The following is a 12,630-nucleotide window of genomic DNA, read 5'->3' as shown; positions in this document are numbered from 1 at the left end:
CATATTTTAAAATATTTGTATGTTTTATGTGTATATGTATGATAAAGAATAAAATGTACACATAAAGAATTAAAAACCAAACCCCAATTCCAATTCAAGCCAATTTTTGTATAAATTAAATATAAATTATACTTTTTTTTTTGTTTTTTCTGAGACAGGGTCTCACCATCACCCAGGCTGGAATGCAGTGGTGTAATCATAACTTACTGCAATCTCAAATTCCTGGACTCCAGTGATACCCCTGCCTCAGCTTCCTGGGCAGCTGGAATTACAGGCAAGCACCACCACGCCCAGCTAATTTTTCTAATTTTTTGTAGAGACAGGGTTTCACTATGTTGCCCAGGCTGGTCTTGAACTCAAGGCCTCAAGTGATCCTCCCACCCTGGCCTCTTGAACTGCTAGGATTATAGGTATCAGCCATCACACCTGACCAAATTACATTGTCTTCATTTATGTAGATCAACCTAAAAAGAAGAAAGATTTGACCAAAACTGGACTGACCATTGCTATGACTTATGGGAACTGGGCAACAACTCAATACCATGATGAAGTCCTGAAGTGAAGCAGAGTTAGAAGGAACTGTAATCAACAACACTGCTGTGGTGTCCTAGGTCAGCAAGACACCTCCAAGTCTAGAGCAGGGAACTGGGGAGAACTGACGCTCTTACCTTGTTAATAATTCCTCCGTTTTCGACAACTCCTTCGGCACCAACTATGACAAGATCTGCCTTCTCCATGATGTAGCTAAGGGGAAAAAAAGCTTTTCATGCTTTATTTTCTTGTCTTTAACGAGTAGCATCATCATCTGCAAAGATCAATATTCCATTTCTATCAAGGTAAGTTCCTCCCATAACTACTTGTTTTTTTTAAAGAGCGCTTAACACGCAATAGACCCCTGGCATTGTTACCAGGGGCGTTTTTTGTTCATGACACTACAATGAGACATACACTTCACACTGCTGCCCGGCGCATGCACACGTACATATGTGTGTAACTGAAGCAAGAATGTCCTGACACAGCAGTCATCCTTCCAAGTGTGGTATCCTCTACTTTCTGTTCTACTTCAGTTCAAGTCAAACAAAATTTTTAAAATCTGATGTGATCTGAAGTTGGACAAATGTGTTATGCAATTTTAAAATCTTTCCTTCTTTTTTTTTTTTTTTTGAGACAAGGTCTCACTCTGTTGCTCACGCTAGAGTGCAGTGGCATGATCTCAGACCAAACCTCTACCTCTTAGACTCAAGTGATCCTCCCATTTCAGCCTCCCAGGTAGCTGGGACCACAGCATACGCCATCATGCCAGCTAATTTCTGTATTTTTTATGTAGAGATGGATATTGCCCAGGCTGGTCTCCAACTCCTGCACTCTAGCGATCCGCCTGCCTCAGGTATGAGCCACTGTGCCCAAACTTAAGAATCTTTCTGGTAGGATGAAGGCCAATTTAGAATTCCTCAAAATGCTTACTTCTGAACACATTCCTAATTTCCTTAATCATCTATTTTGTTTTCATTCCAAGAGATCATTACTCTTGTTTTCTCTGAAACAAGAGTAATACACTGACAATCCCAGGAACATGTGACATTGGCTTTGCGATGGAAGCTGCATCTTCTAGGTAAGACAAAGCATCCCAGCATGCCACTGAGGACAGCCAGGTCTTCACAGAAACAGAGGCCCTGACTACCCTCTGCTGATCCCAACTGACGTTTGTACTTTGCTCTTAAAATGCATTCACACTGGCCGGGCGTGGTGGCTCATGCCTGTAATCCCAGCACTTTGGGAGGCTGAGGTGAGCAGATCACCTGAGGTGAGGAGTTCGAGACCAGCCTGGCCAACATGGTGAAACCCCACCTCTACTAAAAATACAAAAGAATTAACCTGGCATGGTGGCACGCGCCAGTAATCCCAGCTACTTGGGAGGCTGAGACAGGAGAATCACTTGAACCTGGGAGGTGGAGATTGCAGTGAACCAAGAACGCACCACTGCACTCCAGCCTGGGCGACAGGGCAAGACACTGTCTCAACAAACAAACAGCCCGGGCATGGTGGCTCTCGCCTGTAATCCCAGCACTTTGGGAGGCCGAGGCGGGCGGATCATGAGGTCAGGAGATCGAGACCATCCTGGCTAACGTGGTGAAACCCTGTCTCTACTAAAAAATACAAAAAATTAGCTGGACATGGTGGTGGGCGCCTGTAATCCCAGCTACTCGGGAGGCTGAGGCAGTAGAATGGCATAAACCCGGGAGGCGGAGCTTGCAGTGAGCCGAGATTGCGCCACTGCACTCCAGCCTGGGAGACAGAGCGACTCCATCTCAAAAAAAAAAAAAAAAAAAACCCAAAAAACACAAAAACAAATAAACAAAAAAACGCACTCACACTTACAGCCATAAAGCTATAGACACAACTCCCACTCTCCCCAACATGCTACTGTCTTCTTTGGATGCTATCACAGCCTCATAACAAGCTTGCTGGTTCAGGGCAGCTATTAATTAAGAAGCAGGACGCTACCTGCTGTGGTTTTATGAATGGGACTCAAACTTTCAATCTGAAAACCCTGCTGTGAGCCAGTGTGGGGTGGGGGAGGTGATTATGGCTGGGGAAGATGGGCACTCACCCGACAGCAGCATCTAGCACCACAGTGACAGGGACGTTGAGGTGGCAGAGGGCTTTAGCCATTTTCTTACTGAAGATGACATATATTTTTAGAATGTTAGAGAAAGTACAAGACAGTCCCACAGTGATGTATGATGAGTCACTTAGTGTGGACAGTGGATGTTTGCTTGAAACTCACATTAATACTAATGGGTTAAGGGGCAGATCCCAAGACTTCGGACTAAGGAAACAAGAATTTGGGTTTTTTAGAAAGAAGTATTTTTGGAAAACTATACTCTTAGAGACTCTGGGTAAGAGATGTAAATTCAGGAAAAAAGGAGGAAGTTTTGCTTTTATTATCATCTAGAGAGAGGGAGATGTGAGTTACCAATTCCTTCATAAAAATCTTTCATCAATGAATCTCTGCTCTACCACAGAGTTAACTACTTAAGTGAAACCCCTAGATTCTATACTGTGACCTGCTGCAAATTCAGTGATTTTTATTCCAAAGGCAGGAAAAGGTACAATGAAAGGCAATGCTGACTGCTGGCAAGTTGGGGGCACATTCTGGTTCTGATTCTGTTGGACTCTAATCTGCAGTTTGCTCTGTACAATGATGGCTGGGCACATAACTGAAAGGTACTTGCCCTGACAAATCAGGCTGTGACTCTGTGACGTATACACTAAATCGCTTCTTGGCCGCCACGGCTGCTTCCAGGACTCTCAGGACCACTCTGGAGTAGGCGTGAGTCAATATTGTCTGTGGACCAAGAAAGCTTTGTCAAAGGGGCAGGCTCCTTGCTGCTCACTCACACCCTCTGCACTGCGGCGCATCTCTGTACACTTTCTCACAAATCAACCACAACCAGAAAGGAGACCTGATGGTACAGTTTCCATCCCATTTGCAAGCTGAAAAAGTTTCTGCCAGGTCTCACATCCCATAGCAGGTGCAGAAATGGAACTCCCACACAGTGTTACCCAAAGGATACAAAAGCCTGGATAGCTGAAGGCTCCATGAGGTTCTCTTGGGTTGGTTTCCCTATTTCTAAGACATGGCTTGCACACTCAGGCCTACGGGAACCAGGCAGGTAGCAGAAGTCACTGCAGCAGGTTGGGTAGGGCCAGCAGCAAAGCGAAAAGGCTACGGAAGGCTGGGTGTGCTGGCTCACGCCTGTAATCCCAGCATTTTGGGAGGCCAAGGTTGGAGCACTGCTTGAGCCCAGGAGTTCAAAACCAGTCTGGGCAACTTGGCAAGACCCCATCTCTACAAAAAATAACAAAAAAAATTAGCTGAATGCAGCGGCATGTGCCTATAGTCCCAGCTACTTGGGAGGCTAAGGTGGGGGGATCACTCGAGCCTGGGAGGTTGAGGCTGCAGTGAGCCGTAATCATGCCAGTGTACTCTAGTCTGGGCAACAGAGTGAGACCCTGTCTCAAAAAGAAAAGGCTAAGGAGGGCCAGGACTCCTCAGCCCTAGCTGATGTCATGTGGCCCCGTGATTGCCAGACGAGGTGACGGTTTTGCTTACAGGGGCCAAAAATCCAATTTTGAAATGATGGCTAATTTTTTTGAATTTATAAACTGTTTGGGGTAATCACAACCTATCTGTGGCATGGATGCAACGTGTAGACACTTATACATAATTTCTTTTATTTTCTTTCTTGAGCCAAGGTCTTGCTCTGATGCCCAGGCTGGAGTGCAGTGGAGTGTTCATGGCTCACTGTAGCCTTGACATCCTGGGCTCAAGCGATCCTCCCACCTCAGCCACCCCAGTAGCTGGGACTACAGATGTGCAGCACTATGACTAGCTAATTTATTTTATTTTTTGTAGAAATAGGGCCTCTCTCCCTATGTTGCTCAGGCTAGTGTTGAATTCCTGGCCTCAAGCGAACCTCTGGCTAGGATTACACACATAAGCCACTGTAGTGGGCCCATAACCTCTTTTCTTTCTTTTTTTTTTTTTTTTTTTTTTTTTTTTTGGTGAGACAGGATCTCACTCCTGTTGCCCAGGCTGGAGTGCAGTGGTATGATCTCAGCTCACTGCAGCCTCAACTTCCTGGGTTCAGGTGATTCTCCCACCTCAGCCCCCTGCCACCACGCCTGGCTAAGTTTTTGTATTTTTAGTAGAGATGAGGTTTTGCCATGTTGCCCGGGCTGGTCTTGGACTCCTGGACTCAAGCAATCTGCCCGTCTTGGCTTTCCAAAGTGCTGGGATTATAGGCATAAGCCACCATGCCCAGCCTCCATAACCTCTTTTCTATGGAAGAGTGCAGAAGACAGAATAAGACAAGAGGGCAGAACCGGCTCTCTAGGTCCTTTCTGGGTCTTACCTGAGAACCTGTTAGGAAGGCAGCTTCTTGGGCCCTAGCCCAAACCCACTGAATCCCAATCTGCATTTAATAAGACCCCAGCTGACTCCTCTGCACTTTCAAATCTGAGCAGCTCTGCTATGAATTTTGTCTAAATCAGTCCTGAGTAGGTGACTGCAGGTAAAGTACACATGTATCACACTACACTAGAGCAAACGAAACCTGCACAATACTGATGGCACAGCAGGTCTGTGGAAGGAGAAGGCCCCAGTGAAAGGAAGTCACAACCTTGCCTCCACTTGCCCAAAAAAGGCTTTGTTTGCAACTGGCTTTTGTACAAGTTTCACTCACATCTATTATGCCATTTATTTAATAACATATGTCAAAGGTTGGGAAGGGGCTAATAAAATGGAGGACAAGATTTAAGAGTCAAAATGCAAGTAAGTAATTTTATGATCAGGGGAGGCCGAGGTGGCAAAAGGACGTATGCTGGTGGGAGGGGCATTATGAAAGTTTCATTACACCCGTGCTGGGAGATGGCTCAACGTGCACCTCCTGTCTTTCCTCACTTAACTTATAAACACTGAGCAGCTTTACATCTCCATAATAGCATCTAAAATGAAGTTAAAAAGAAAATTTCCCCCAATCTCCCTTTATTGCCAACCTTCACTAAGAAAGTCCTCAGTGTTAACCAGTGACAAGAGCTGTTCTGTGTTAATTCAGATTTACTACATACCCAATCATAAAAATACTTCTTTAGTAAAACACTATATTAAATCAAGAATCACACATGCTGTCCCACTGTCCCTCTCTGCCTGTTTATAATGACAACCGTCTCTAATAACAAGATCTACATTCACGCAGCACTTACTAAGTGCCAGACACAATACCAAGCCCTCACACCGCTTGCCCCTTACATGTCCTGCCTCATTTAATCCTCACAACAACCCAGGAGGTAGGTACTATTCTCACCCTTATTGAACAGATGAGAAAACTGTGCAGAGAGGTTAAGTAACCTGTCCAAGGCTCCACAGCAAGTGAATGGCCAAAGCCTGGATTTTACCCCAGGCAGTCGGACTCGAAGCCCTTGCTCCTCCTCACCACGCGTGATGGTAATCCACTCACCGCTCCATCTTTGATGAAAGTATGGCACAGATCTGCAATTTTGTTTCTTGACAGTGATATTCTTCTGAGAAAAAGTTCTCCCCGCTCAATCATGATCTTTTTACATTTGGAGTAATCCTAGGAAGAAAAGAGCAAACTGAGGGGACAGGGAAGATCCAGGTAATGCTGAGAATGTCTGTCACTAAACGGAGAAGTAGAAAGGTAACCCCAGGGAGAGCAGGTGCTTACGGAGTATTCCAGGGAGGTAAGGCTGATGAAGCGGAGGAAGAGCTCCCCGCCAGAGGACACTGCCACCGAGGAGTCCACACCACACAGAGTTTCTATGGCACTGGTGAGATTCGCCCTCAGGCCCTGGATCGTCTCCCCTGGAATGATCCAAGGAATGCGATGTTCACATTAGGACCACAGCCCCGACCTGTGTCTTCAATTCATTCATTCATTCAATGAATATTTACTAGGTACATACTAGATACCAGGCACTGTTCTAGATAAGAGGGATACATCAGTGAACAAGACAGGCCCCTAGGGTTACAATCTGATGGAGTTTTGATTCCAATAGAGGAAGCGGATAGTAAACACACACACATAGAAATAAAGCCGGGTGGCCAGGCATGGTGGCTCACGCCTGTAATCCCAGCACTTTAGGAGGCTGAGGCATGGAAACACATTGAGTAGCAGCAACAGATGAGTTCTGCAAGGTGGTATGGGTGAGGCTAAGGTTGTTTGGATGTTATTTTAAGAACAATGGGAAGACACTGGAGGTTGCCTCAGACACAAGCGTCTCTAGGCCTGCCCTTCAGATTAAAGGCCTTATTATTATTTTGCTTATACAAGATTTCATGCTATACCTAGATGCTAACGTTTAGGGTGCTGAATTAGGGGATCACAATAAATACTACTAATACCAGAATTTATTCTGGAACATTCCCTATAACATCTGTACAGAATCTGGCACAAGGTGGAGGCCTAATAAACACTTATAAAGCTGAACTGCTACTGTAATTTAAGCATCATGGTTAACACAATATAAAATAGTCACTCTTGATTCAAAGTATATTTCACTTATGATAGGGATCCTTTTGATGACAACGTAAGGGCTCTTTCCAGATTGAAAAGTCTGAAATGAAGGCAGAAACTGAGCTTGGAGCTGTACTACTTTATGCAGGCAAACATGCATCTCTCACTTTCTACATTTCTAAGAGTCATGAGAAGACTTTCCTGGCCGAACACAGTGGCTCATGCCTGTAATCCCAGCAGTTTGGGAGGGCAAGGCGGACAGATCACCTGAGGTCAGGATTTAAGACCAATGTGGCCAACATGGTGAAACCCCGTCTCTACTAAAAATAAAAAAATTTGCCAGGTGTGATGGTGCATGCCTGTAATCCCAGCTACTCGGAAGGCTGAGGCAAGAGAATCACTTGAACTTGAGAGGCAGAAGTTGCAGTGAGCCGAGATCGTGCCATTGCACTCCAGCCTGGGAGACAAGAGCAAAAGTGTCACAAAAAAAAAAAAGGCCAAGCACAGTGGCTCATGCCTGTAATCCTAACACTTTGGGAGGCCAGGGCAGGCAGATTGCCTAAGCTCAGGAGTTCGAGATCAGCCTGGGTAACATGGTGAAACCCTGTCTCTAAAATACAAAAATATTAGCCAGGCATGGCAGCGTGCGCCTGTAGTCTCAGCTACTGAGGAGGCTGAGGCGGGAGAATTGCTTGAACCCAGGAGGCGGAGGTTGCAGTGAGCCAAGATTGTGCCACTGCACTCCAGTCTGGGCGACAGAGCGAGACTCCGTCTCTTTTTTAAAAAAAAGACTTTCCTAACTCCCAGAGTGTTAACAGATGACTCTCTATACCTTTATCTCGCTTCAAGAACTCCAGCAACGTCCGGATGGCAGCCACTGCTGAGGCCATGTCAGGATCTTCTTTCATCTGAGACTTAAAGTATTCAATTAACTCTGGAAAAAGTGAAAAAAGCGATTCATCTAATTCATTTAGCAGCATGTAAGGCAAGAGAGCTTGTTAATTACTGCTGACTTTAAGAAGCAAATAATTTTAAAAATACTTTCTTTTTAGGGTATTTGGTTTCACGGATGCAATAAACGTTGATGGGAATAGAGAAAACACCACTTTGCTGTTTGCAAGAGCTCTTTCTTATTTTGAAAAAGCTACTGGTGTGCAAGGCCTAAAAATTAAGCCTGAGTAAATGATGATGAAAAGTCATTCTCTCTTCAGCGTCCTTGGCCCTAAGATCTGAGAGGATCCCAGAGTCAAGCACCTTGCCCATTTCTCCTGCACCCCTCCAGACAGTCTATGCTAATACAAGTCTATTCACATACACATATATGTTACAAATATTATATATGGAGTTCCACTCACTCCCCTTTATTTCTTTACATGAAAAGTGTATTAGTTTGCCCTTGTGTTTCACTTAATAAGCATACCAGATAAGCACATCAAATACGCCTTATGCATTCTAATTTTAATGACAGATCCAACAAGGCAGGGAGTCTTACTCCTATTTCACATATAAGGAAATCGAAACTGCGAAGGCCCTTCTGGAGACCGGCACCGGGAAGGAGCATATGTGTGGGAGGGGTGCCTGCAAACACCGTCAGGGAGCATCCCTGAAAACAAGAGCAGCGCGGGGGACTTAGTTGTGACTCGAGGAAACACATCCAGTGGAGCAGCCTGAAATTCAAAAGAAATCTCTTCGGGAGCTCAGCCTGGATGTGAGTGGTTGAGGGGACCCCTGAACGGCTCTGCTGTAGCCTAATAGCCCTGGCCTGTCCTGATTTACCCTTGTCGTCCATGGCGTCCTCTTGCGGCGGAGCCCCAGGGCACCCGGGCCGCCCGCGCTGTCTTGAACGGGTCCGCCGGCCGCGCCGCCTCCCAGCCAGTCTGACAGCGCACTGCACACCTCCGCACCCCACTTCCGGCGCACTTCCGTACCCCGCATCCGGCGCACCCCCGCACTCCACTTCCGCAGCTTTAGGGGGCTGGCATGAGTCAAAGCACCTTTCGCGTCACTTGGCGGCGCCGGATGTTGGGCTGCGCAGCGTTTGAGACGCTCGCCTGAGCACCGCTTGTTCTTCGCTGAGGTGCTGAGACAGCCATGGTTTCAGACGGTGAGGACCCTGCAGGGCGGGACTTCGACTCCGGGGCTCGGCGGGCTCGGTCCGGCTATGACCGGCCAAATGGAGTGTGTCTTTTGGGCTGGATAGAACCCGTTTGGTCTTTAGAGGAGTAGCCAAGGCATTCAGTCATTCATTCAGTAAATATTTTTGGATCGCCTCCTGTGTGCAGGCATTATTTATTGGATTGTAGCAGAGATCGTGACAGACAGGGACCTTAGTGGAGGTTACAGTCTACTGGGTGAAACAGACGACAATAAATAAAAATAATTTCGGCCGGGTCACACCCCGGTGGATTAGGCCTGTAATCCCAGCACTTTGGGAGGCCGAGGCGGGAGAATCGCTTGAAGCCGGGAGTTCAAGACCTGCCTGGGCAACACAGCCAGACCCCATCTCTACAAAAAAATAAAATAATTAGCCGGGCGCGTGTCTGTGGTCCCAGCTACTCGGGAGGCTGAGGCGGGAGAATCACTTGAGCCCAGGAGTTGGAGGCTTCAGTGAGCTATGATCGGAGCACTGCTCCCAGCGTGGGTGACAGGGCATGAACTCGTCAATAAAAAATTAAAAAATAAATTATTTTTCAAAGGCTGAAAAGAGCTATGAAGATCATGTAATAATACGGTCCTAGTTACAGTAGTACATTGTGACTCTGAGGAGGCACTGTTTTAGATCGGGGCCGAGGAAAAGTGCAGGATAGTGAAACCGACTGGAATGATTGGGTGAAGTTCTGGGGAAGTGTACTCTTTAAGTGCAAGGGCCCTGTGGCAGATTGAGCCACCAAGTTACACTGAGAAGGGAGGAATGCAGAGCTTGCGGGTAGAGGATGGTGGGGAGACCCATTCATACATTAGCTGCCACATACACAGTCAGATGTCTTGAAGAAAAAGGAGGCTAGAGGGATGAGATCAGAGAACCAGCCAGTTTCAGGTCATGCAGGGCCTTATTGGCCGTGATAGAGAAGTTAGGCTTTATTTTTAGGTGCAAGACAAAGACATTGTAGAGTTTTACGCTAGGAAGTGTTATGATCTGGTTTGCAATTTTAAAAGATCACTGTGGCTGTTGTGTGGAAAATGGACTGTGGGGAGCAAGAATAGAGATAGGGGAGTCGTTTCAGGAACTGTAATAATTGTCCATCCTCTCTTAATTGATGTGAAACCGTACCACAACGCTGTGAGGGAGGCAGGCCTGGCATTGCTCATGTCTACAAATGAGGTAGTGAACTAAAGAAGGATATTCACAGGGACATTGCACGTGTATAGATGCACACCTTTCTTTACAGGCAACACTTTTTCTGTCTGGCAGACACAGTTGTATTAAGTGCTTCTGTCCTAGGTGCTTCGTTGTGTGATTTACACATTTTTTTGTTTGGTTTTTCTATTTAAAAAAAAAAAGGTGGCTGGGCACAGTGGCTCACGCCTGTAATCCCAGCATTTTGGGAGGCTGAGGTGGGTGGATCACTTGAGATCAGGAGTTTGAGACCAGCCTGGCTAACATGGTGAAACCCCGTCTCTGCTAAAAATACAAAAAAATTAGCTGGACGAGGTGGTACACGCCTATAATCCCAGCTACTCGGGAGGCTGAGGCAGGAAAAGTGCTGAACCAGGAGGCGGGGGTTGCAGTAAGCCGAGATCGTGCCACTGCACTCCAGCTTGGGCGACAGAGCAAGACTCCGTCGCAAAAAAAAAAAAGAGAGATAAGGTCTCACTATCTCAGACTCCTGGGCTGAAGCGATCTTTCTTTCTTGACCTCCCAAAGTGTTGGGATTACAGGCGTGAGCCACTACACCAGTCCTGATTTACACACATTATTTTATCCTAGGATTAGCAAATTCCATCGTTTTTTAAGAAGTCCACAGTCTTAAGTGGACAGGACTGGGAAGAGAGATCAGAAGCACAACTAACTGTAAAATGAAATAGTAAGTGCTAAGTGCCATTAGAAGAGAGAGCTGTGGGTTGTCAGAGGTGGGCAGTGGGGCAGTGAAGAGCCACAGTCTTTATAATCAAGCAGATCTGTCTTTAGAACAGGGCTTTGGCCTTGCCACTTGTTAGCAGGCCATATGTGACTTAGGACACGTTACTTTCATTTGCAGAATAGGAATACCATATTTCATATTTCAGCTAATCTAAGATAATATTGATTATGAGATGTGCCATTATTTAATATACCACTAAGAAAGAAAAAATGCCATTAATCTTAATGATAAGGATACCATCCAGATGTCAACAACTGTTCGTTGTAAAAATCATGGGGTGGGGGTGGTCTCATAATTGATCAAAAATGGCAGGAAAATGTCCTTTGCTGAGTGGTTGTCAGGATGGAATGGGATTTTGGGATTGCAGATTCTGGTGCTTAGTGCAGAGGAGGCTGGCATTCCTTCTGCTCTGAGGTAGGGGAGTCATGAAGAAGAAAGAGTTTGCATTGGTTTGGGGCCTTGAGGAGTAATTGGGATTTGAATACACAGAAATCAAATATAGGGTGGAGATTATCCTAATGTAGAAGACAGGACTGCAGGAAGGAAAGTATGGAGGGAGGAAAGGCATTATTGCTCTTTGCTATTAAATGAGCATCTTGGAGCCGGGCACGGCGGCTCACACCTGTGATCCCAACACTTTAGGAGGCCGAGATAGGAGGATCACTTGAGCCCAGGAGTTCGAGACCAGCCTAGCCAACAAAATGAGACCCCATCTCTACAAAAATTTAAAAATTAGCTGGGTGGCTGGGCGCGGTAACTCATACCTGTAATCCCAGCACTTTGGGAGGCCAAGGCAGGCAGATCACTTGAGGTCGGGAGTTCGAGACCAGCCTGACCAATGTGGAGAAACCCCATCTCTACTAAAAATACAAAATTAGCTAGGGTTGGTGGCGCATGCCTGTAATCCCAGCTACTCAGGAGGCAGAGGCAGGAGAATCGCTTGAACCTGGGAAGCGGAGGTTGTGGTGAGCCGAGATCGTACCATTGCACTCCATCCTGATCAACAAGAGCAAAATTCCACCTGAAAAAAAAAAAATTTAGCTGGATGTGGTAGTGCACGCCTGTTGTCCCAGCTATGTGGGAGACTGAGACAGGAAGGTCACTTGAGCCCAGGACGTCGAGGCTGCAGTGAGCTATATTTGTGATACTGTACTCCAGCCTTGAGACCTTGTCTCAACAATTTGTTTACAAATAAATAAATAAATGAGCGTCCTGGGCCTTTCATAACAGTGTGTACTCACAGGTTTGTATGTCTGTCTGTCACCTCAATTGGAGTATAGTCTCTTTGAGGGGTTGGACCCAGTATCCTCAGCATCTTAACACTGTTGTTGAAGGACTAATGTGTTTGGGGTGGCGCATGTGTGTAGTCCTTACTCTACTGGGGAGGTGGACGCAGGAGGATCGCAAACCCAGCATTTCAAGACCAGCCTGGGCAGTTTATCGAGACCCCCATCTCTTAAAAAAAAAAACTGAAAAAGGCCGGGTGCGGTGGCTCACGCCTGTAATCC

General features: G+C 46.3%; 2 protein-coding genes across 3 annotated transcripts in view; one reads left to right on the top strand and one right to left on the bottom strand.

The window, feature by feature from the left end:
• The window catches only part of EIF2B1 (eukaryotic translation initiation factor 2B, subunit 1 alpha, 26kDa), a 12,347-nt gene extending 3,305 nt beyond the window's left edge, over positions 1–9,042 (bottom strand). The window contains exons 1-7 of one of the 2 annotated variants that reach the window (XM_011948440.1): positions 8,817–9,042; positions 7,873–7,974; positions 6,252–6,388; positions 6,024–6,140; positions 3,233–3,349; positions 2,612–2,676; positions 669–744 (exon numbers count right to left, since the gene is read on the bottom strand). In XM_011948440.1, coding sequence (XP_011803830.1) covers positions 669–744; positions 2,612–2,676; positions 3,233–3,349; positions 6,024–6,140; positions 6,252–6,388; positions 7,873–7,974; positions 8,817–8,829 — 627 coding nt within the window. In that variant the 5' untranslated portion in view covers positions 8,830–9,042. Of the gene's footprint in view, positions 1–668; positions 745–2,611; positions 2,681–3,232; positions 3,350–6,023; positions 6,141–6,251; positions 6,389–7,872; positions 7,975–8,816 lie in introns of both variants that reach the window. The other variant, XM_011948439.1, reaches the window with a different exon arrangement.
• Positions 9,011–12,630, top strand: part of GTF2H3 (general transcription factor IIH, polypeptide 3, 34kDa) — a 27,315-nt gene continuing 23,695 nt past the window's right edge. Inside the window, exon 1 of the mRNA XM_011948579.1 lies at positions 9,011–9,144. Coding sequence (XP_011803969.1) covers positions 9,132–9,144 — 13 coding nt within the window. The 5' untranslated portion in view covers positions 9,011–9,131. The remainder of the gene's footprint in view (positions 9,145–12,630) is intronic.

The sequence above is a fragment of the Colobus angolensis genome, unplaced genomic scaffold (assembly GCF_000951035.1).
Source record: "Colobus angolensis palliatus isolate OR3802 unplaced genomic scaffold, Cang.pa_1.0 Scaffold28, whole genome shotgun sequence".
In the NCBI taxonomy this organism is placed as follows: domain Eukaryota; kingdom Metazoa; phylum Chordata; class Mammalia; order Primates; family Cercopithecidae; genus Colobus; species Colobus angolensis.
Note: the sequence above shows the minus strand (reverse complement) of the source record. Positions and strands in the feature narration are given on the sequence as shown.